This window comes from Motacilla alba, chromosome 4 (assembly GCF_015832195.1).
Source record: "Motacilla alba alba isolate MOTALB_02 chromosome 4, Motacilla_alba_V1.0_pri, whole genome shotgun sequence".
NCBI classification, from domain to species: domain Eukaryota; kingdom Metazoa; phylum Chordata; class Aves; order Passeriformes; family Motacillidae; genus Motacilla; species Motacilla alba.
This window is the reverse complement of record NC_052019.1, coordinates 2,495,081-2,520,004: the sequence shown is the minus strand read 5'-3', so window position 1 is coordinate 2,520,004 and position 24,924 is coordinate 2,495,081. Positions and strand designations below refer to the sequence as shown.

Here is a 24,924-nt window from a genome sequence, read left to right as displayed (position 1 = left end):
GGCTCAGAGCACCAACACCCAGCTGTCCTCACCTCCTGCAGCCACTCGGGAAACTCAGAGAGGTGCAACAATTCCTCCAAGGCAGAGCAGAGGCTGTTCCACGGTTTTCAGCAGGGTTAGAAGCCTCACTGACGTTTTTTTGTTACCTACATTATTTTCTCCTGGCTCATGTAAATCCTCACAATCCACACGCAGCAAAGCACCCCCAAAATGAGAGAAAAATGAGTTTTCCTGAGTGATGAAAAGAACAGGAATGGAAATGGTGGGAGAGGATGAGGAGGGCAGAGCAGCTGCTGGCAGAGCTCACAGTCCGTCTCACCCCAACCCTGCCCCTGCCCATTTCTAACACAAACCTCTGCAATTCCTTCAATATTGTTGATTTTATTACAAGAATAGCTTAAGACAGAGCAAAAAACTGGCGGCAAACCCAAATATTTTCTAAAAATTTAATATGCAATCCTTAAGCAAGGGACTTTACAAGCCTCAAACGTTAAATAACCTCTTTGCTGGCTGTGGTTGCACAGCACTCAGGATGTGCTGATCTTTCACACCAACACGTGGTGCTGGTGGAGCTCCACTCTCCTGCACTCTCACATCCAGCAGCAGTGCAGAGATTAAAAGGAAATGTGTCCTTCCATTGTTTTATTGCTGTCTCATCCCACTGATAAGGTGGCTTTTAGTCTGCTCAAGTTACCTCTAAGTTTGGCAGAGGGAAAAAACCTCTTGTCCTCCCCAGTTACTGTTTATCCAAATAAAATCTGCTGATTTCAGAAAGGAGAATAAATGAATGATTAAAAAAAATATAAATATTCTTATTCAGGAAATACACTGACCCACACAATTAATACATTAATAATCATTAACTTGGAACATTAATTGCATGACTCAGAGTGTCTGAAGTTTTTATTCAAAACCCCCCAGACCTGCAGAACACAGAGGCCACGGGGTGGGGGTGTCTGAGGCCTTCAGACACTCTGAGCTGGCTCTGACTTCAAAGGATGAATCACCAGGACTGGCTGGTATCAGCAGGACTGGCCTGCACAATAAATGAGCCCAGTCAGCCCTTCCCTGGAGGGGTTTCTGTCTCTTGGCTCCAGGGAAATGATGCAGCTTGTCTGCAAGAAAACTTTTTATGTTACGTAAACCAAGGAAAACATATTTATACAGCAAAGGTTTCCTGAAATAGCCCCTGGAATTTTGAACAGAGCAACCATTCTTTCCAGAGTTCCAGGATATATTTCAGCAAGAACAAAGACACACTTTAGAGTATTTTCTTTTTACTCTTTCCTTCCAATCTGGGTACAGCAGCCAATGCTGTGTCCATCACAAAGTGAAACAGCTCCACAGTGCAGAGCAAGCCTGCAGAATCCTGAATGCAAACACCCCAAACTATTTGATACAGACATCAGAATCTGCAAACAATAAAACGTTTGTTTATAGCAACATGAGACTGGCTGCCAGGGGATAAATGACTGATCTTCCTGGGCTACAGGTGCATCAGTGTTTGAGCTCCTGGCCAGCCTCTTGTACAATCAACTTCCACCATTTAACAGCAGCTCTAACAGAAGGAAAAGCAAAACTGAGTTTGCAGCTGGTGCTTCCAAAGAGCTTCCTACCTTCAGGTGACCTTCAGGCACCACAAACAGACCTGGGAGGTTCTCATTTGCTTTTAATTATGTGGTTTATTCATTAAGAGGTTCAACTGCTGCAGTGTGTGTCTCAGGCCAGGGTTGGAGCCACAGCTCTGCTGTCAGGCTGGAGGTTGATGAGGGAGTTGCTGGCCTGGGCCAGCTCTGCAATGGACACTCGGCCTCGCTGCTTGATGTACTGGGCCACGGCTGCCATCTCCTCTGCAGTGATGTAGATGAACTTCCCCCTGTCATCAATCACACCTGCAGGGCAAACACAGCAGTCAGAGGCTCCCCTCACTTCCCCCAGGCATCACTCACTGCTTTGGGAGGGGACGTTCCAGCTGCTGAGGCAGCACTCTCTACCCAGGCCAGGCAGGATTTCATCTCCTGGGTGCTGGAGCAGGGCTGTGCCAGCAGCCCAGGGCCCTGGCAATGCTCCTTTTGCTCCAAGGAACACGTTCTGGCACTGGGAACAGCTGGCTGGGAGCTCCACAGCAGCTGCTGCAGGGATCCCAGATTGTCCTGAGCTGGAAGGGACCCACCAGGCTCCTTGCACAGACACCCCAACAATCCCACCCTGTCCCTGGGAGCATGGTCCAGACTCTCCTGGAGCTCTGACAGATTTGGGGCAGTGCCCAGCACCCTCTGGGGGGGAAGAACCTTCCCTGATCTCCAACAGAAATCCCCCTGACCCAGCTCCAGCTGTTCCCTGGGTCCTGTCCCTGTCACAGGGAGCAGAGATCAGAGCTGTCCCTGGGGATGAAGCTGCAGAACTTGATGGATCTCCCCTCAGCCTCCTCTTCTCCAGGCTGAACAAGCCAAGTGTCCTCAGCTGCCCCTCACATGGATTCCTCTCCAGACCCTTCCCCATCCTAGCCCTGTTTCTTGGTGCTCATGCTCCCAGCTGAGGCAGCTGGTGGAGAAAGGCAGAGCAGGAGGTCCAGGAGGGCACTGAGAGCCCTTGTGGGGCCCAGCTCAGCCTTTCCAGCCTCCCCTCGGCCAGGGAATGCAGCTGAGTTTCCATATTCCTGTGGCTCCACCAGGCTGAGAAGAGAACTCTGGTTTGATGTATTCCACCGAGGCAGAGCCTCCCTGGCTTTGGGCACAGCCAGGACAGCACACATCCTTCTCCCTGCATTCCAAGCACTTGTAGGGCATTTGAAAGGGTTTCCACACTGCTGAGTTGCACAGTTGTTCCCCAGCCACGAGCACAAGATCACGTCAAGAAATATTTGTGCTGGCACCTTCCCCTACTTCACCCTTGGAAAGAAAAGACTGCCAAGCTCTAAACCAGCCTTTTTCCTGCTCAGTCTGCTGCAATTCCAGCTTGGACAGGGCTGGGAACAAGCCCTTCACTGGCTCCAGCATCCTGCAGTGCTCTGGGATGTCTGCATCTCCCACATGCCATACCCCAGTCCTGGAAACCACCCCAAATCATGCCAGTGAGCCTCTCAAATTCAGATTTCAGAAGGCCCCATTTACAGCTGGCTGCTCAGCAACCCCAAAAGGCCTTCAGGTAAATAGGTGGGTAAATAAAAGGTAAAGAGGTAAATAAATAAAACAGAAATATCTAGCTATCAAGTCCTACTAGATCCTGAGAACAGGAGTGACACTGGAATTCTGTCTGCCTCAGGGAAGGCATTTTCTGCACCAGCAGCTACAGGAGGACCCCCTTTGTGCTTTGGCTGTTCCTGCTCAGTCTGCTGCAATTCCAGCTTGGACAGGGCTGGGAACAAGCCCTTCACTGGCTCCAGCATCCTGCAGTGCTCTGGGATGTCTGCATCTCCCACATGCCATACCCCAGAGTCCTGGCTTTAACCACCAGTCCTGGAAACCACCCCAAATCATGCCAGGGATCCTCTCAAATTCAGATTTCAGAAGGCCCCATTTGCAGCTTGCTGCTCAGCAACCCCAAAAGGCCTTCAGGTAAATAGGTGGGTGAATAAATAAAAGGTAAAGAGGTAAATAAATAAAATAGACACATCTAGCTATCAAGTCCTACTAGATCCTTAGAACAGGAGTGACACTGGAATTCTGTCTGCCTCAGGGAAGGCATTTTCTGCACCAGCAGCTACAGGAGGTTCCCCTTTGTGCTTTGGCTGTTCCTGCTCAGTCTGCTGCAATTCCAGCTTGGACAGGGCTGGGAACAAGCCCTTCACTGGCTCCAGCATCCTGCAGTGCTCTGGGATGTCTGCATCTCCCACATGCCATACCCCAGAGTCCTGGCTTTAACCACCAGTCCTGGAAACCACCCCAAATCATGCCAGGGATCCTCTCAAATTCAGATTTCAGAAGGCCCCATTTGCAGCTTGCTGCTCAGCAACCCCAAAAGGCCTTCAGGTAAATAGGTGGGTGAATAAATAAAAGGTAAAGAGGTAAATAAATAAAATAGACACATCTAGCTATCAAGTCCTACTAGATCCTGAGAACAGGAGTGACACTGGAATTCTGTCTGCCACAGGGAAGGCATTTTCTGCACCAGCAGCTACAGGAAGATCCCCTTTGTGCTTTGGCTGTCACCTGTCAGGGTGCCATCTGCCATCAGGTCCTGGATTCTGTTAATTGCATCCTGTGCAGAAGAGAAAAAGGAGTAACAGACTGATCAAAAGGGAAGCAAAAACCAAACAAAAATTTCACATGTTCAGATCAACTCCAGAGGTTTACCTTGAAATCCCTCAGGGCTAAGGAATTCAGTATTCCCACACAGAGAGATGGAATCAGCCCTTTGGTCTTAGAGGGATGATTTTTTTTTTTGTATTTTGGGATGTTCAAATTAAATTCCCTACCCCTTAAAAGAGACTTTTATTGCCCTTACTTGGCTGTTTCAAGGAGCAGGGGGTTATAGGAATCTTCCTATGGAAAGGCTGAGCAGTGCCATGAAGCACAGAGGTCCTTTTCCACGGTCCTTGCTCAAAAATTCCATTTTTTTTTCTACCTTTTCCTGCTCCTTTTAGGAGCAAACCTCTCCTACCAACCCAAAGCAACAACTTGTTGAATTTATGGCTGGGTTTACTCTACAGTTACTCCAAGCATGCAGTTCCACTGCACCTAAAGTGCTGCTTTCTACAGCTCTACCTCTCTTTTTCTTGTTATATGACTGCAGAAGGAAATGATAATTTAGATTTTAACTAGATAAATTCCTGTAAGTAACCCACTGCACACTTAAATGGAGTTCTGGTTTAAGAGGGAGGCAGGGGCCCAGCAAAAAATAGTACTTCCACCCCAAAAGTCAGTTTGGTTTGTTTCTTTACCTGTGTCCTTAAACCCAGATGTGAAGCCAAGTCCTCCAGCTGGATGACCTTTGTTTTCTGTGGGGACAAACAAGAGTTAAGCTGATGAATGAGAAAACTGAGATTATTTTTTTTTCCATTCAAATAAAAAAAAAAAAAAAAAAAAAGCATTAACCAGACAAAGCAGAACCTGTTCCTTGAAGAAACTTTTCCTAGCTAGCACTTTCCTGTGATGAAAAACTCTGAGGTTACCTAAAGCAGGGAGCTCTGTGGAAAGACTGAGTGCTCTGACCCACTTAGGGCAGACTCAAACCCATCTGCCAGCCTTGGTCCTGGACTTTTCCTTACACTGGGATGAGCACAAGGAACAGCCATGACTCTGTTCCCCCACCTCCTGAGTTTCTCAGCTGCTACCTTTAATTTCCAGAGTGTTTTATCAAGATGCCTTTCTTCTTTCAGGGATGTTTCAAAGCACCTTTTAAAAGCATCACTGGTGTGGATCAGCACTTACATAAAACCCAGGCAAGAGCGGCAGCATTAAGTGCTTTAGTCTGTTTTACTGATGTCATGTGTATTAATGCCATAATAATCTTCCTAAGCAAGCCAACACCTTATTAAAATTGTCAGTGTTGGAACTGCACATTGTCATTTTGCTTTTGACAGACTCTTCCTGCAGCTTTTCTCAGTCAAGGCACAGCCACCACTGCTCCCATCTGGTTTTGTGCTTCTCTGTAGCTCCAGAGAAAACACCTGCAGGGCTTGTCTGGAGCTACTTGGTTCCTGTTTTCTTCCCTGCCAAAGTTTTAGGAACTCGTCTGTTTAGTTGCAAAAGGATGCAGTGTTTGTAAGGAGCTTGGAAAAGACAGAAGTGTTGGAAAGCTCGGTTAATATTCAGGTTTACATTCCTAAAATCCATGTATGTCTGCATCTCCAGTAACAAATTAAACACTTCAAACAACAAAGTCCTCTGTTTCTGGTCTTGAGAGCAAACTGAGAGGCCACTGGAGAAACACAGAGAGGCTGAAATAGATGAATCTTTTTCATTAATAAAATCAGACCCAGAAGAAAGGCACACACAGATTTAGCAGCTGTGAAGTTCGATGCAGCCAAGCTAGAGAACTGAATACCATGGACTGAAGACATGGAACTGGAACCAGTCCATGGAATTCAGTTCTCAGAGCTGGGAACTGCCAACATTCGTCACATCTTCTTCTAAAGGGACTGGGGGGGTTGGTGCAAAGCCACACGAACAGGAAAAACAGGACTTAAACCTTAACTTAGAGATCTTCCCCCTCAATGACCGAGTTTAGTGGAAGCTTTCCAAGACAGATCCTGCTGGGAATGAGAGCCCAAGGGGGTGGGGTGGGATGAGGATGCACCCCCCCACACTCTGGAATACAACAACATGAGGTCCCAAGGGAATAAAACACTTCTCACATGCATCATGTTCTAGAGGCAGGCTTAGCTTCCCTTCAGCAACCAAACCACATCCACATTCTCCTGAATTAATTTAATTTTAGGGGTGATGCTGCTGCTGTACTCAGCAGAGGATGCACTTTGCTCCCAACACCCTTGAGAAAGCTCACCCCGTGCTTCTATCTCCAGGCAATGATACCAGCATAAGAAATTATTCAACACAAGAGCTAAATTCAATTTTATTTTTTAAAAAAATGACAATTCCTCTTAATTTATACATTTTTTTCCTGACAGCTACGAGCAGCTCAGCACCGCTTCCTGTCAATGGTTTCTGTGAACAGAACAGAAGATGAGGGCAATACATAATCTATACATTAAGCACACTTTCAAGATTAAAAGAAAAATACTTAAAACTTGAGAAAGAAAGCAATGCCCCAGTTCTGCAGCTCAGCTCTGCAGAGGAAATCAGGTGTCAAATATTCAGACTTCGGTTTCCAGCCCAAGTTTAATTTCTCTGACGTCAAGATGAAGTGACTGATACAGAATTCAGTGCTGAAACACTCAGCTGGGAGTTTGTGACTAATCTGGTCCATCCACCACAAGCCCTGGGGCAATGGGCAGAGCCTGCCCTGGCTGTGTCATCCCCTGGCAACCTCCCAGACTTTGTGGAAGATCCCAAGGGATGCTGGGATCTCCTTTTTTACCCACAGAGGTAAAGAGCAGCCCAGCAGAGCTTTGCAGGGCTCTGCTCTCAGCTCTTGTCCAGAACTGCCTGGCAGTCACTCCAAAAGACTCCCCAAGCAGAGTTATCCATGAGGCAGACCTCCAAGTCCAGGAGATAAATCTGCTGTAAATTCAGGGTTTTGCTGGGATAATGGATGTGCAAAACGTGAGATTTTGGGATCCAAAATGATTGGCAGCTCACAGAGTATCAAGTGATACTAGCAGCAAGGGATTTGCTTGCTGGAGAAGCCTTTCACACAGGTCACACATCCTGAGAGCTCAGATTCCAGTAAAAGAAGAAAGGGATTCATTAGGAAAAAAGATTTGCATGAGAGTGTTGGAGTGAGAGGAGAAAAATGCATCTGACCTGTGATACAGCAACAGTGGAGAGCATTGGCCCTCGCAGATCAAAAGCACAAGTGAACACAGCCCAGGTTTTAAACACCCAGCCATACAATGGGATGGAAGGGAGAATGACACACCCCGGTTAAAACGAGGCAGCTGCTTCTTCAACTGCCCTCCTGAACATAAAAAAACACCACTGGAAGCTGCATGGGTAGAAAAAAGTGAAGGAATCGCAGGAAAAGTTGGGATTGAGCTTTCCAGTGCCAGTGCTAGAGGCTCCAAAACACCCTCCAGGTACAGCAGCTCTCCTTCCTGCTGAGCTCACGTGGAGAGACTGCTCTTAAATCAGTGGCTGATGCTCACAAACAAAAAAGCCTGAATGCCCCAAATCCCAGTCCACAGCAAACATTGCTTCCATGAACTCTGAGGGAGATTCACCAGGCCACATCCTGCCCCAAAAGCCAGGACCCAGCTGGAATTAAATTATTTTAGATAATTGTGTTTGTGCTGGTTCAGGAAATAACACTTATTTGAAGGGATCACTTTTGTTACTTGTTGAATATTTAAATAAATGAAAGAGGAAGTAAAGATGTCCCTCTTTGACAAAAGGTATTTCACACCATCTAAGGAGAAAAACCAAAGGCACCTTACCTTAACATATTCCAGGAATTCCATGAGAAAGCTGCGAGACTGGAGACAGCAAGAAAAACAATTATTATTTTGAATTAACGAGCATTAAATGCATCAAAAACTTGCTGAGTATAAATACTATAAAAGAGTTTAGGTTGCATAATTCCTAAGTTTTAACTACACACACTGAGATATTGAACTGGGAAGAAAAATAATCTAGATTTAATCTTCACAAGGGATTTCTGACAGGTGTTTTCTGAGACAGAATGTGGCTCAGGTACAATTTAAATGTTTCTCAAAAAGTTATCATTCAATTTTTTTTTATCCTTCTGATCACAAATACCCTGAAATAACCACATTTGGGTGAGTTTAAATATCATAAAGTCACACACCCAGGACATTCTGTGCAGAGGAAAACCCAGAGTGACTCAGGACCTGCAGATGGCCGAGTGCAGCACAGCTGCACAGCACAGGTGGAGGCTCAAGCACTTCAGAGCCATGCACCTGAAATCCAGGGAGCAGCTCCATTGCAGAGGCAATGCAAACACTGTGCATTGAGTTAAAAGCAGATCAGGTTACTCTGGAACCCCAGAAATCAATCAGCCTTAATCAACTGGTGAGCTCTGGAGTCAGGAGCTTGATTTCCAGCACAAGGCAGGGTCAGCTTTGCTAACAGGACACTGAAATGCTTCAGTACTTCAGCCACCACGAGGCCAGGGTGACTACTTAATTTCCTTCTCATTTCTGCTGCCTCCAAATGACTCTGCAGCTGTTATTATTTCTGAGTATGACTTTTAAATCACCTGCAATTCAAGTTCTAGCTCCCCACCCCTACTAAAGTTATCTCAGGTTGAGATGAAGGCCTCTCAAGCTCTTTTAGGTGAGGAACACCCTTCTCTCTTCTTGAATTTCTCCTTGACAGGCAGCTGCAGGAACAGGGACAATCACCACATTCCAGCTTTGAAGGGTGTTTGAAGTGGAACACAGCAATATTTAGGGATAATCTCATCTCCTAACAGGACAGGTACAGATTTTTGAAGGAACTGTCTACAGAAGTGTGCATTTTGCTGTTGACTGCAATTCCCCATCAGCAGGCAGAACTTCTCTTGCTGGTGTGATGGAGGAATTTTTCTTGACGGGAAGGGATCCATAGTGAGAACCAGTGGTGCTTGACATTGGGCACAATCTGCTGTGCCCAAAGCCACTCTCAGTCACACTAAAGCAAATCCATTTAATTCCAGAGCCTCTTCAGCAGAGCAGCAAATGCACACATGGCCCTGAAATAAATCCTTCTCAAGAAATGCACCGGACAGCTCAAATTGGCAGCTACAACCCAAGAGCAATTCCAGGATGCGACAGCAAATAAATTGTGTCTAACAGGTTTTCAGCAGACAAAACAAGAACTCTGCCTCCCACCACAGCAAAACCTTTTTCAGGTTTGCTGTGATTTTATATCAAATATCACATTTTTCAACCACCATCCCCAGCAGCTCTGCAGGCAGCCGCAGGAGGAGCAGTGTGGGTTTGTCCTGAGGATTTCCTTATCAGGAGCCGTTTGAGACAAGAGCTTGGCTTTTAATTTGATTTCACAGCAGCTCTCTTGGTGTAGAAAATAAAGCCAAACCCAGATAATTGCCCCCAAGGTCTGTGGGCACTTTCAAACTCCAAATTCAGCTTTACTGGCTCAGTCTCTGTGGGTAAGGCAGAGCTGCTGACAGTGAGAGATTATCCAGGATGAGTTTCATTTCAGTTCTTAGACACAGGGAGGACAGAACTCATTTCCAGCAAGTTCTCTCAGAGCTCCAAAATACCCTGTAGGAGTCTGGTATGAGGAACAGCAGCATTCCCCAGGAAATATTCCAGGGTTAACCTGTGCCACAGACACAATTTAGCTTTCACAAGCAAAAACCTTTGGCTGACTCCTACTTTTAATTTCATTTTACACGAGACAGAATGCAGCAAGTCTAAGAGGAGAAGGGGAACTGCAGAACCAGCCTCACATACCTGTTCCTCTGTCATTGATTCTTCAACCCCTTCCTCTTCAACCACAAAACTCTCCTTCAGCTTCAGGTACTCTTCATATTCTCTCTTCTCCTCTTCTTCCTTTGCCTTCCTTTTCTCCTCTTCCTGGACAGAAAAGATGACAAGTGATCAGTTTGCTCTTTCCCAAATCAGGTTTGAGGTGAAGCAGCATCTTTTTTTCTCTGCAGCCAGCACATAAAAAGTTTTTAAGCTGAGTCTAAGCTGTCCCTTGATGGCACGATCAGTTTCAGAAGCCACCCCAGAGGCAGTGACCATCTCACACCCAGAGCTGACAGAAAACCTCTTAAATAGCAACCTGCCTGCTTCATTTGCATCAATCTGCTGCTCCTCACAGGAAGTCCCTGCCCCTCCCTGCACTTTGATGACACGTTCACATTTTTGGTTACTGGCCCCAGGTCTGCTCTGCCACTGCAGGACACTGGGAGAGCTCACAGTGGATTACACTGCTGGAGAGAAGCTGTGAAAGTTTCAGGTAAAACCAAGTTTTCAAGGAAAACCTCTTTCGTATGAAAACTTCCTACATGGATAATATATAAAATTAAATAGTATAAATTATTATATAAAGTATTTTAGGCACAGGAGGCAATGCATGATTGTATTAACAAAATGAGTTTTTTACATTTTGTTTGTTAAACAAAAGCCTTAGCCTTTTAGTTATCTGCAATAAAAAACCTTCATGGCCTGCCTTGAAATAAATATTAAAGCTTTAAAGCCCACAGTAAAGCTGACCCTCCCCACACTTTGATTCACATTTTTGGTTACTGGCCCCAGGTCTGCTCTGCCACTGCAGGACACTGGGAGAGCTCACAGTGGATTACACTGCTGGGGAGAAGCTGTGAAAGTTTCAGGTAAAACCAAGTTTTCAAGGAAAACCTCTTTCTTATGAAAACTTGCTACATGGATAACATATAAAATTAAATAATATAAATTATTATATAAAGTATTTTAGGCACAGGAGGCAATGCATGGTTGTATTAACAAAAGGAGTTTTTTACTTTTTGTTTGTTAAACAAAAGCCTTAGGTTTTTAGTTATCTACAATAAAAAAACCTCCATAGCCTACCTTGAAATAAATATTAAAGCTTTAAAGCCCACAATAAATCTGGCCTTCCTCACACGTTGATTCACATTTTTGGTTACTGACCCCAGGTCTGCTCTGCCACTGCAGGACCTTGGGAGTGCTCACAGTGGATTACACTGCTGGGGAGAAGCTGTGAAAGTTTCAGGTAAAACCAAGTTTTCAAGGAAAATCTCTTTCGTATGAAAACATCCTACATGGATAATATATAAAATCAAATAGTATAAATTATTATATAAAGTATTTTAGGCACAGGAGGCAATGCATGATTGTATTAACAAAAGGAGTTTTTTACTTTTTGTTTGTCAAACAAAAGCCTCAGCCTTTTAGTTATCTACAATAAAAAACCTTCATAGCCTGCCTTGAAATAAATATTAAAGCTTTAAAACACACAATAAATCTGGCCCAGAAAACTCCAAGGCCAGCATCAGTGACATGGTGATGCCTGGTTCTGTGGAAGTCACACCTTCACAAACGAAGATGGTGATTCAACGTTTGGGAATGTGACAGATTGTTTAAGAAAATGCTTCAAATAAGAACTGGTTTTTACTGGGAACTCCTAAATTTGCATGAAATTTCCATGATTTTCATTTCAAATTTGTTTTGCTCTTTTCCAAGAGAAGGCTGGCCCAATGTTGAAGGTTGGATTTGACAATCTCAGAGGCCCCTTCCAATCTCAAAGATTCCGTGGCTCACACAGAACAAAAATGTCTCCCTCCAGGAAATGTTGCACAGAGGAATTTATGTTTGTGCAGCACCTGGTACAAAGAGACTCCTAAAGGATCTGGCCTCTGGCTCCATCACATTCCAGAGGCTGATTAAACAAACACAGGAGTTCCTCAGATTTCAGTGACAATCCCAGGGCATTCCTCTAGCATCAGCAGGGAAATTGATTTTTGTAAAGAACAATGATACTGATTTCTAAATGCTTGCCATGCTGCATCTTTGACATTGATATGGAGATTGTTCCCTTAAGGAACTGGAATGTAAATATTTGTTCCATAAAAACCAAAACCAAAACCAAAACCAAAACCAAACAGGGAGTGACAGGAACAGGTCATTTAGTATATAGAAAATATATCCATATTAAAAAAGATGTCTTTTGGTAAAAAACAAAGAGTAAGTTTTTATTTAAATATATAAAAATATTAAATTATATAAATATAATTAACATATATAAAACCTATAAATATTTATTTTTATAAAATATATAAGTATATAAATAAATATAAAGGATATAAAAATAAAAATAAATATGAATGTATAAAAAATATATATGAGAAAATAAATATTTTAATATCAGATTCCCAGAAAGTCAGGAGAAAGAATCCTGCCAAGAATGAGAAGAAACAGGACTGAAAGGATCTCAGTGTATCTGCAAAGCCAAATCCACTTTTTTAAACTGCTATCTCATGAAAAATCTACGGATCTGAGGAAGCTCTTGAGACAAAACAAGATCATTTTTGGGTTATTCATCACCACAACAATTAATCCAACGGCAGATTTTTTCCCTTACATGCACTCCAGGTGCCAAGAACAACATAACCATATTTCATTTGGAAGCAGGAGCAATTGTTCTCTTCTTGTAAGTGCATTACATTTAATCTTGATCCTGGAAAGACAAGAATGATGTTCTTCCCCTGGTCTATTAGAGAGGTTGTAATTCAGCAGGATTTGAAATGAGGAAAAAGAAAAAAAAAAACAAAACCAATCACAAAGCCTCAAAATTGCTTTGGTAAATAATTTCTAGATGGTTCTGAAAAAAGAAAAAAGAAAAGATCAGAAGACACCGTCCCATTTGTAACTGAGAGCAACAACAACTAAAACACATTTTCCTGCTTCTGGAATGTAAAAAATGAGCAAGGCTCCTTCCTGTGGTCCTTCCCTACCTGAAAAACAGCACCTTGCAGTTTTTGGAAGTATCCCAGCAGGTTCCTGTCAGCACTTCCATTCCCAACCAGGCAGAAAAGCAGCCCTGCTGAGAGACTGGCAGAGCACTCAGCCACCAGCCCCTCTTTTGCCAACAGGATTTTGTTTTCCAGCTGCTGAATTTTGCTCAGCAGAGCGTTTCCAGGTGCTCTGAGGCACTGCTTTGGTTGCTAAAATGTGTCAGCCCTCAAAAGCTTCCTGGTGGTTGCAGCTTTCTGCAGAACACTAAATATCTCCAGCTGCTTTTTTTCCACCTAAAAATTCAAAATTCATGAGGAGCCTCACATGCTTTACCACCTAAATTCACCTATGATTCAGTCTGTAGGAAAAAAAAAGGCTTTATCCAAACTGCAGCCTGGTTCAGAGCAAGAGGAGAGATGACTTTGCACAAGTGCCCAGGGAGAAGCAAGCTGGAGGCTGAGCAGGGGAACCCTGGCACAGTCAGGATGGCTGGGAATGTTATTTATATTTATTTAGAATAAATATATAAACAAATCTATAATATTTATATTTATTTAGAATAATTATTTTATTTAAAATATCTATATTTATTTGGAATATTTATTTATATTTATTTAGAATATATATTTATTTAGAATATTTATTTATACTTATTTAGAATATATATATTTAGAATATTTATATATATTTAGAATATTTATTTATATTTATTTAGAATATATATATTTAGAATATCTATATTTATTTACAGTATTTATTTATATTTATTTAGAATATATATTTAGAATATCTATATTTATTTATATTTATTTAGAATATATATATTTAGAATATCTATATTTATTTAGAATAATTCATTTATTTAGAATATTTCTATTTATTTATTATATTCATTTAGAATATTTTTTGTTCAACCATCTCTCTAACCCTCTTCTCTCGCGTGTTCATGGAGCAGCTGTGTGGGAGCTGCAGGGTCAAATTTAGGCAGCACAATTTCCACAAAACTCAGTGTGTCCATACAAATAACCCAAAAACACCCCCAGCCCCTCAGGGTCTCCTCATACACCGAGCCCAGGATTTTGTGCCAGGCACACAGAGGGCACTGGGCTCAAACCCACCCTTCAAACCCCACATTTTGGACACTCAGGCTCCTTCTGAGCTCAAACCCCAGATTTTGGCACTCAGGTTCCTTGTGAGCTAAAATCCCACATTTTTGGCACTCAGGTTCCTTGTGAGCTCAAATCCACATTTCAAACCCCACGTTTTGGGCACTCAGGCTCGTTCTGAGCTCAAATCCACATTTCAAACCCCACATTTTGGCACTCAGGCTCCTCCTGAGCTCAAACCCCACATTTTGGGCACTCAGGTTCCTTCTGAGCTCAAATTCACCTTTCAAACCCCACATTCTGGCACTCAGGCTCCTTCTAAGCTCAAACCCCACATTTTGGGCACTCAGGTTCCTTCTGAGCTCAAACCCCACATTTTTGGCACTCAGGCTCTTTCTGAGCTCAAACCCCACATTTTTGGCACTCAGGTCCCTTCTGAGCTCAAACCCCAGATTTTGGGCACTCAGGTTCCTTCTGAGCTCAAACCCCACATTTTGGGCACTCAGGTTCTTTCTGAGCTCAAACCCCACATTTTGGGCACTCAGGTTCCTTCTGAACTCAAACTCACCTTTCAAACCCCACATTTTGGGCACTCAGGCTCCTTCTGAGCTCAAACTCACCTTTCAAACCCCACATTTTGGGCACTCAGGCTCTTTCTGAGCTCAAACCCCACATTTTGGGCACTCAGGCTCTTTCTGAGCTCAAACCCCACATTTTGGGCACTCAGGCTCTTTCTGAGCTCAAACCCCACATTTTGGGCACTCAGGCTCTTTCTGAGCTCAAACCCCACATTTTGGCACTCAGGTTCCTTGTGAGCTCAAATCCACATTTCAAATCCCACATTTTGGGCACTCAGGTTCCTTCTGAGCTCAAACCCCACATTTTGGGCACTCAGGTTCCTTCTGAGCTCAAACCCCACATTTTTGGTACTCAGGCTCTTTCTGAGCTCAAACCCCACATTTTTGGTACTCAGGCTCTTTCTGAGCTCAAACCCCACATTTTGGGCACTCAGGTTCCTTCTGAGCTCAAACCCCAGATTTTGGCACTCAGGCTCCTTCTGAGCTCAAACTCACCTTTAAAACCCCATATTTTGGGCACTCAGGTTCTTTCTGAGCTCAAACCCTGCATTTTGGGCACTCAGGTTCTTTCTGAGCTCAAACCCCACATTTTGGTCACTCAAGTTCCTTCTGAGCTCAAACTCACCTTTCAAACCCCACATTTTTGGCACTCAGGCTCCTTCTGAGCTCAAACTCACCTTTCAAACCCCATATTTTGGGCACTCAGGTTCTTTCTGAGCTCAAACCCCACATTTTTGGCACTCAGGCTCCTTCTGAGCTCGTGGCTCAGAGCAGAGAGTGGCTGAGCCACCCCCCAGCCATGGGTGGGGTGCTGGGGAAATCCCAGCAGATGGAAATGTGGTAACTGCAGATGCTCATCTTCAGCTGCCTGCTTTTATTTTTTTTGTTTTTTTTTTTTTTCTTTGCCTCTCTCCTCACCCATCTAAATGTTACCCAAAATGGGGGCTTTAACAAAGATTTCTTTTTTGATTAGTTTATTCCACTGCATGTGAAGAACAGACGATCCCACTTTGACCACATTTCTTCTGAACAAATAAGTAAATAAATGAGTCACTCAAACCTTTGTTTTCTGCTCTTTTTCCCACCCAGTCCCCCCGGCCCACCAAGGACCTGGATGTGCTGTGAGGCTCCTTTCAGACTGATCCCAGGGATTATTTCCAACACAACCTTTTACCAGGTGAAACCCACAGCATCCCAAAAACTCTCTTAGGCTCCCAGCTGGAAGCACACGTTGATTTTTGGGATCACAGATTGCTCAGGATGCTGCTTGGGTGGTGAAAACCTCACTGGTAGTGAGGAAGGCAGAGCAAACACCAGACTCTGTTCAGGCACCACCTGCTCCCTGTCATTCCTTCATTTGTGGCTGTTTCCTGAATTTTTAGGATGAGGAAAAGCATCCTGAGTGTTTAGAGGACCAAAAGAATCCCTCCTTGTACAGCAGCCAGGTTTTGTACTGTCAGGGCAGGTTCTGCAGGAAGCCAAAAGGGACTTTTGAGAATAATCTGGCACAAAGCAGATGGATCTGTAGGATTCCTGCCCCCCTCACTGCTTAGACAGAAAATGTCCTTAACCCCTCAAAATCTGAGGAGAATGAGGTTTTTTTTTGCAAGGTTTTCAGCTTGTACTCCCTAAGGAGAAATTAATTTTGAGGGAAGTATACACACTTGAAAACTGATGCTTAAACTGCAATTATGGAGTGGTTCTCCATCAGCTTCCAGAAATGCACTGGTAATGTAGGAAAAATGGATATAAATACCAAACAGATAATTAGTGACGAGCTCTGCTGAGACACACACCAATCTTGCTGTTCACATAATAAAACAGCTAAAACTTGGTGCTTCTTCTATAATATATAAAAAAAAATCAGAGTCAAATATCAGAGTCAAAACTTTAGGGTCAAACCTTCCAGAGGGTCCTTGTGATCCTGGCTGACCCCCATTTCTACAGCTCTGAAGATCCAAACCATTTTTATTCGGGCACTTAAATGCAAATTTACCAAAATCTAAGTGCATTTAGGCACTTAAATGCAAATTTACCAAAATCTCTGTGCACAGGCAAAGGAAAAGGAGCTTTTTTTGCCTTTTTTTTTTTTTTTCTGAGCAATCTGCCAGTTTTTTTTCTGAAGACTCTGTTTTGCAACATCAGAGGAAATTCACTCTCATTGATAAGGTGTCAGCTGGTAAACCAGCTCACCACCAAAAAACTCCAAGAGTGAAAGGGAAATCCCCAGGGTAAAGCAGAGCTGAAGCAAATGCCAATTATGAAGGAGCCTCCTCAGGCCTGCAGCCAATCAGCTCAGCAGAACACTGGAAAGGAAACTTGAATTTAAAAATACATGATCTGGTTTGCAACACTCAAGCCAAGGGGCAACCACATTTTATTTATAAGTGCATACAAATCTATTGAAATAGAAGCAGAGGGTATTTTTCTCAAGGCTAGGCAAGATTTTAGCCCCCATAACTCCCTCAAGGTGCAGTTCCCACCTGTCAGCACAATTTTAGTAGCACTTCTTAGGAAGGAGACTGAAAAAAAAAAAGGGGTTTAAGTGGAATTTAGGTACCAAAGCTGGCTGTGCTTGGTTGGGGACTTGCCCCTGCCAGTGAACCTGCAGAAATACTCTGGGAGAGAAAGGGGAAAGTGAGGTACCTGACAACTGCAACATTTCTCAGGCAAACTTCAGTGATAAACTGAATTTTTTGTGCTTTGTGGGATTATATTAACTACAGCAATGTCAGTGACCAAAATGCCTCTAAGAAAAAGCCAGCTCCACCCTGGTTTTTATCTGCTATCAGTCACTACTTGAGGTGTCTCTCAGAATTTTGCCTTTCCACCTCCAAATTCAGATGAGGGAATGGAATCATCACATGTGCAGTCCACAAGGCCTCACTGGTGACAAGTCATTACTCGTGGCAATGAAGAACTCCTCCTCTAGAGGAAAATAAATGACATTTTATCCTGTGTATTCCATAAACCCAATGATCCTCTCGCTGCTCACAGGGGCTGTGCCTTTTCCATCACACCATCAGTCTGTAACAGGATTGGAAAGATGAGATGTTCTGAGCCTAAGGACAGGCTCTCTTCAGTTGCTCTGTTTCCTGTTACAGGCTCCATGAAGACAAATTTAAAATTACCAGAAAACAGCTGAGCATGGACATTAAATATGGTCAGACACATTTACTTTGATCCACGCTGCAAATGTTCAGCAGTTACTGGATTATCAACTGAGACACAAGAAAAAAAAAATTAAATATTGAAAGCGCTTTCCTCTGAGAGGCAGAATAATGTCCCTGATGTACCCTGGTGGGTGGGCTTGCTGTCCTGATAAATACTGGGAAAACAAATAAGTAAACCAAACTAAAATAGCTCAAAATTACAGTGTTTAAGTAGGAAGGTACTGGCTAAAGTGACCAAGCTGGATTCAGGCATCTGGGCAATTTTCCAAGTTCTAGGAAGTACTCTGTGGATTGTTGTGCACAAAATTTTAAAATAAACAAACAAACAAACAAATAAAATCAGAGTCTTGGCTTGTATTCCTCTTTTTCCCAGAGCCATGTGAAATAGAAGTGCTGTAGTGCAGACTTCACTAGGAATCCTGCAAACTAAACCAGAAACAAATAAGAGTTTCCTCATTCAACCAAAAATAAATTACACAGCCCTCAACTGAACAGAAACCAAAGAAAAAGAAGGCAAATAAATATTTCTGTGTGAAGAGATGCCTGGTTTAAATTTAACCTTTATTTTCTACTGAACTTTTGAACTATGCCTGAGTTAACCCAGCTAAATTGCTGAGAGAATCCCAGCAGAACAACTCAGTCCTGTGCTACAGCTTCCCTGGAGCAGGTTGGCCCAGCTCAGGTGGAATTTGCTTAAAAATTCACCTGCTGGGCTGTGCTGTGCTGGCTGCCACCCTGCAAGGGACTGGAAGTTCCAGTGTCACTTAATGTCACTGTCCAGCCAGGGCGCCACAATTCCCCCAAAGCACTGGAGTCATCTGAGCTCGTTATTCAGGGTTTCAAGAACTTGAAGTTCTCAGAACTTTAGGAAAATATTAAAAAAATAAATGTGTACATCTCTCTTGCAAGGGAAGCTGTGGAATTGTTGGTCCTCTGGAAGTTTGGTCCAGCTGCTTTACAAAATCATGCCCTGATGTTGTAGTGCTGACATTCTCCTCCTCCAGTTTCTGAAATTCAAGACTTCCACTGATGGAAAGGAACTGAGAGCTCAGAAGGAAAAGGATTTGTGGGGAATAACACCAGAGCTAAATGGAAATTCACATAAAGATCTCAAGGATGCAACCTCTATGTGTAATGTATGGATTATTTTTTAAATTGCCTTATCCTGCCTTCATACCCTCGACAGAGGAAAGGAAAAACTGTCTTTTCCTTTTTAAAATATTATCAGCGACACACCCCACTTACACAACCTGCTCTTGGAGCAAATTAAAATAAATCTCCATGAAGTAGAGACACAAATTCAAAAAAAAATTAAAAAAAAATCACAGTGAGAGCTGAGTGCTGCAATTTTTCATCTCAGAACTGTGCAGAACACCTCTGTCCTTTCCACCACAAAACCTGCAGCAGCACCAGAGCATGAAGTTCTCAGTCAGCACTGATGGCCTGAGTACAAAAAGCAGCTCTGAAGTCCAAGTTTTCCTCCCTCACTGGTGAAAAGTATTCCACACAAGCATTCCAGTGGAGCAGTACCTGTTTTTCTGGGTCACTCCTGCTAACATATGCACAGCTCAGGAATCTTTAATTGGGAAGCACATGCAAATACACATAAAATTAGAATGAAATCATACAATTTCACACAACCCTTGCAAAATCAGTTGCTGCTGCTGCTGCCTTTCGCTTTCTGCCCTGCTGGTTCCAGCTGGAACAGAGGAAGTTGTGAATCTCCATCCTTGGGAGACACTCAGAGCTGGGCTGGGCAAATCCTGAGCTCCAAATCCTGGATGTGGCTGGAGCAGGACAGACCCTGTGGTCCCTGGGCACAGAACTCCCCCCAGAAACAATCCCAAAAGCAAAGCTGGCTCAGTATTTGCATCAATAAATACAATTATTCCCACCTGTCGTTCTTCCTCCAGACGAATCCTCTCCTCTTCTTTCCTCCTCTCCTCCTCTCTTTTGGACTCGAGCTTTCTCCTTTCTTCTCTCTCTGCTTCTTCAGCCTGAAACAAACATGATGCAAGCCAAGCCTTACCCTTTTTGAATCTGCATTTTAAAATTTCATATGATGATACCATGGGGGGGGGGGGGGGGGGGGTCTTCCCACCTTTTAGATGCAGAAAGAAACATCAAAAATCATAATTATAATAATAATAAAAACCACTATAATTTCACTTCCCTCCAGCACAATCAACATCGTGGTAAATTTAGAAATTACCCTCCTCACTTGTCTTATCTGTATCTCATTAATTTTTGAATGTGCTTATGAGCTTATTACAACAGTGATGTTAACCAATGTTGTGTCAGGGAATTCCAGTTCTCCTCACCTGAAGTTCAGTTAGAAAGGACCCTAAGGAACTAAAAAAAAAAAGGATTTGGAACACACACACTGTAAAAAAGTGCATTCAAATGTATCATTAACCTGGGCAGAATCTCCTGCAGAAAAAGCTGCAATGGTCTCTTAAAATAATTTTATTTTTGTTGTTAAAACAAAGAGGTTGTTGCAAAATGAGGGAAAAATAAAAAGGGTGTTGTCTTGGTGTGTTTAGCTTTTTTAAAGATTTTTTTCCGGGCTCTTCAGGATACTTAAATTTGAAAATACATTAAGAGGACAAGCAGAAAATATTCCAGTGGAGGATTTGGCTTTGAGTGTTCCAGAGAAAAAGCCCCATCCAAGGAATTTATCTGTCTACATGGGAAAATAAAAATCAGCATGTTTTAAAATGAAACAGAAGATTCCTTGCTCCACCAACTGATGCTTATCCAACTTCATTCAACTTTGCTCACATTTTCCACCAAAAAAAAAAAAAAAAATTAAATTCAATGAGTATGGAAAGTAAAGTGATGAAAGCACTGAGTGAGAAAAGGTTCATAATGGAAGTATATAACCACTAATTAAGTTTATTACCAACTGCTCCATCTACTACACTGGATTTAAACCTCAGGTGACATTAAAATTCCCAAGTTGGGATTTCACAAGCTTTAAAAATGTACATATAGAACAATACAGAGCCTGAAAAAAAAAACAACCCAGAACAATTCCAAGAAAAATGCACAAACTGCTGCATTCAGAAGGGTGAAATGCCTCTTGCTTCCCTGGAATTACCACCAAAAAGCTTTTCATCTCCCCCAGTCTGTAAAAACAACAACTATGGCTGAACAGAGATAAAACCAAACCACACTTCTGCACTCTGAGAGCACCTGAACCACTTCTCACAACTGCCCAGGGTGCTACACCAGCACCGTGGGGACTGGCATGGATTTTTAAGGGGAGACAGTGCTGGCATTAATCTGGAAGGCAGTGGAAACATCCAAGAAAGAGCATTCAAGAGTTTAACTCCTCTCCTCTCCACGAGTCTGAATGGAAAGCAAATGAGACAGACTTTTCCACGGCCCTCTAGGGCCAGCAAAAGCTGAATTGACATTTTTAAGATGAAACAACCCTTCAGTGATGACACTGCCTTTGCCTTTCTGTGTCATTCCCAGCTCTCTGCTGAGCTGTTCAGGCTCTGCTCAATACGTGGCAGGAAATACTCACCTCTCTCTGTGCTCTCCTGGCTTGTTTCTCTTCTAATTTCCTCTGCTTCTTTGCTCCAATTTTCCCAGACACCTGAAATTCTGGTGCCTCCTCAGCATCCTCTTCCTCTGCAACATTGCACGAATGACAAATTTTAAATCATCTGTCAAAAGTCTCTCAGAGGAAACTTCAGCGCTGCCTAGGAAAGCAGCAGCAGATGAAAAGGAGACACACACACACTTCAGACAAGACCTTTTAGATGGAAAAAGAGAAAAAAAAATCACATGAGACTGCCAAAGCCACAGAGCAGAAGTAACAAGGCAAACACACTCAAGTGAAGGCAGAAATAAAAATTTCCTTGATCCTTTAAAGGGAGGCTTTTCATGAATATTTCTTGCTTTCCACAATTAAAAGAGAGATTTTCTCTCATACAGGAATTGTGCTAATGGTTGTCATTATTTATCTGCTCAACGCTGGCCTGAAGAGACTTTCTTCCCAGTTAACCCCAGGCTTTGCACAACAAGACATCCACTGAAAAAATGGGATTCAGAGGCACCCCACTCATGCACTGGTTCTGACAGAAAAAACCTTTCAGGGATGAGGGGAAAAAAAAAATCCTTGAAATGCAAATCTTGGGTCTGCCTGCAAGAAAATGACATGTAAATATTTGCCTGTTGTATGACAAATGGTTGTTCACAGAGGTGATTTCTGCAGTGGTGAAATATGAAAGGGTTTTATGCTCAAAGGGTGTGCAAATGAGGATTTCTGCTCACTCAAGGGCTGAGGAAGAAGAGCTTTTCAACGCAGCCATTTCCTCCCTGCTCAAAGCTCAGGAATATTTGGCCACTTTATTTGCTGGTCAAAATCAGACCCTGATCCCACCAAAGGCCTGGGGACTGACCTCAACACTCCCAGGGAAATCCTCAGCTCACTGCACAAGCACCACACAGCAAATTCACACTCATGGCAGGCTCAAAATGAAAACTCTCACACATGGATCCTCTTTTTGGGTCAATTAATTGATGCTTTGAGCATCTCCAGTGCTGCTCTGCTCAATGCTGACTTCAGATCCAACCTGGAAGAGATTTGTGCCAGGATGTTTTCTGAAGGGAGCTCTCTCCAGAACACCTGGTCCCCTCTTTTGGGAACCCAAAAAAGCTGCTGTGAAAGGAGTCTATGGATGAATGACACTCCTTTTTTTATGAAGAATTAGGTTGGAAACACTCTTGTTTTACTAATTCCAAGACACAGAATGCGACTATGGTTAAACTACCAAGACATCATGAGAAATAAATGTATCTGAGAGCTGTGTAGGTGGCTCTCAAATAACAGCAGTTTTCAAGAGATGGAATTAATATGAGCTTGGTTGCTGAGCTGGGCTTCAGAGAACTACTGGAGTCTGATTACTGAGATGAACAAAAAGGTTCCCCCTTCCTGCACCAGGGATACTCAGACCTGACACAGATGCTTCTATAATTTTAATAATACTTAAAATAACTTTATTTGTATTTTAAGTACAGCACTGAGGGGAGCTCCAAACACAACGGGTGAGCACACCCAGCACTAGCAGTTATTACTCCGAAATTAACAGCTCAGTCCTGGTATTATTTAGAAAATTATTTCTTGCAAACACCACAAGTATAAAACACCATCTATGACACTGTTCCACCTGAGGGCTTCTCAGGTTTCATCTATATTAAGATTACCTGAGCCAGAAATCCAAGGAAGGCTTGTTTTAAAGCCTTTTTTTTTTTCCTAGTCCTGGATCAAACTTTGTTGCTCAGGAGCATTTCTTTCCTCCTGTTTGAAGCATCTGATGTGACCCCCTTAGGCACCACTTCCTCCAATTTTCCTCCAGTGTGTGGAGTTCTGTCAGAATCCAGAACATCCCTCTGGGTGCCCTGGATGGCCAGAGCCGCTGGCAGGGGGCTCTGAGACCCTGGCATGCAGCCAAAGACACACGTGGGGTTTTGATCTTAGCCCATGGAGCAAATTACCAACTCTGTATGAAGAATTACAAGCCACACACACAAGTTTAGGTATTGTAGTAGAAGTAGTGACGAAGTGAAAGGAAGGGTTTTTGAGTGCTGTACAGGGGGGTTTTAAGCCTTGTACACAGGGGTCCAAGTTTTGTACATGGGGGTCAGGAGTTCTAAGATGGAGGGATTTGGGTGTGCCCTCTCCTCTTTCTCCTTCCCAGCCTCCATGTCTTTGGTGATGTTGGCACTCACAGATTGGTTTAGAGTAGAAAGTCACCATTCAATATAGATAGTAGGTATTGGGGAAAAGGTATAAACATGTAGTACGTAATATATGATATAAAAGATGGCTCCAGCCCCTGGGAGGGCAGTGTGCCTTTGTCTGAGCTGCTGAACGGGCCACAGCAGTTCGGGAGAAGAATCTTTTAGATAACCAACAATAAACTACCTTGAGACCAGACAACAGAAGACTACTGAGTCTTTCTTCGAAGGCACGGGTTGGAGGAGAGACTTTTCCATCTTTTGGGGTCACCCCAATCCGGGGGTGAAACCCCACAGAGTTCCAGCCATCAAAAGGCAGAGATGGGGATGGAGACACAGCACACGATTCAGCAGAGCTGCAAAGGTCACCAGGGCACTCAACCTGGCTGCAATTAAAATTTACTAAATAAACCTGAACGTGCTGACAGCAACATAAACACACAGCCAAAGCATTTGCTGAATCCATTTGCTGTCACAGCTCCACCAAAAGCAGGGAGGGTGCTGCACACAGCCAGCCATTCTCTATTTCATGTTAATCAAGCAGGGGTTGTTTCAGCAGCTTTTAACAATCACTTTTCACACCCTTGTGGCTGTGACAGCACTGGGAGACTCCGTGGGGAGCGAGTCCATAGGAACTTGGCCTCCATCTGTCCCTGAGCTTGGGTGGGGTGCAGGAGGGTCAGTTCATGAAAGCAGCTTAGCATCCCCCAAGTGCTGGGCTTGGGCAGCCTGGCTTTGTGCTCAGCTGGGAAACCCCACACCCTGACAGCATTAAAACTGAAAGAAAGCAGATTTAGATGGGATACTGGGAATGATTTTTCCCCTGTGAGGATGGGGAGGCCCTGGAATGGATTTCCCAGAGAAGCCGCGGCTGCCCCTGGATCCCTGGAAGTGTCCAAGGCCAGGCTAGACAGGGCTTGGAGCCACCTGGGCTAGTGGAAGGTGTCCCTGGCCATGGCAGGGGTGGCACTGGATGAGCTTTAACATTAATTCCAACCCAAACCCTTCTGTGATTTCAACAGTCCCTGGAATTTCCATCCAGAGTCAGAAAGCACAACCAGTGTGACAAACTCTGCTTTACACAAACGTGGGCTCTCTGCTGGCCAGCTGATCCAGAATCAGCACAACCAGTGTGACAAACTCTGCCTTACACAAACGTGGGGTGCTCAGCTGCCCAGCTGATCCAGAATCAGCACAACCAGTGTGACAAACTCTGCTTTACACAGACGTGGGGCTCTCTGCTGCCCAGCTGATCCAGAATCAGCACAACCAGTGTGACAAACTCTGCCTTACACAAACATGGGCTCTCTGCTGCCCAGATGATCCAGAAT

At 43.6% G+C, this 24,924-nt stretch overlaps 1 protein-coding gene across 1 annotated transcript in view; it reads right to left on the bottom strand.

Annotated features, from left to right (window-relative positions):
• Positions 1 to 365: 365 nt before the first annotated feature.
• DDRGK1 (DDRGK domain containing 1) overlaps positions 366 to 24,924 on the bottom strand; it is a 40,596-nt gene continuing 16,037 nt past the window's right edge. Inside the window, exons 3-9 of the mRNA XM_038135745.1 lie at positions 21,375 to 21,481; positions 19,738 to 19,839; positions 9,980 to 10,102; positions 7,997 to 8,035; positions 4,883 to 4,939; positions 4,152 to 4,200; positions 366 to 1,892 (exon numbers count right to left, since the gene is read on the bottom strand). Coding sequence (XP_037991673.1) covers positions 1,720 to 1,892; positions 4,152 to 4,200; positions 4,883 to 4,939; positions 7,997 to 8,035; positions 9,980 to 10,102; positions 19,738 to 19,839; positions 21,375 to 21,481 — 650 coding nt within the window. The 3' untranslated portion in view covers positions 366 to 1,719. The remainder of the gene's footprint in view (positions 1,893 to 4,151; positions 4,201 to 4,882; positions 4,940 to 7,996; positions 8,036 to 9,979; positions 10,103 to 19,737; positions 19,840 to 21,374; positions 21,482 to 24,924) is intronic.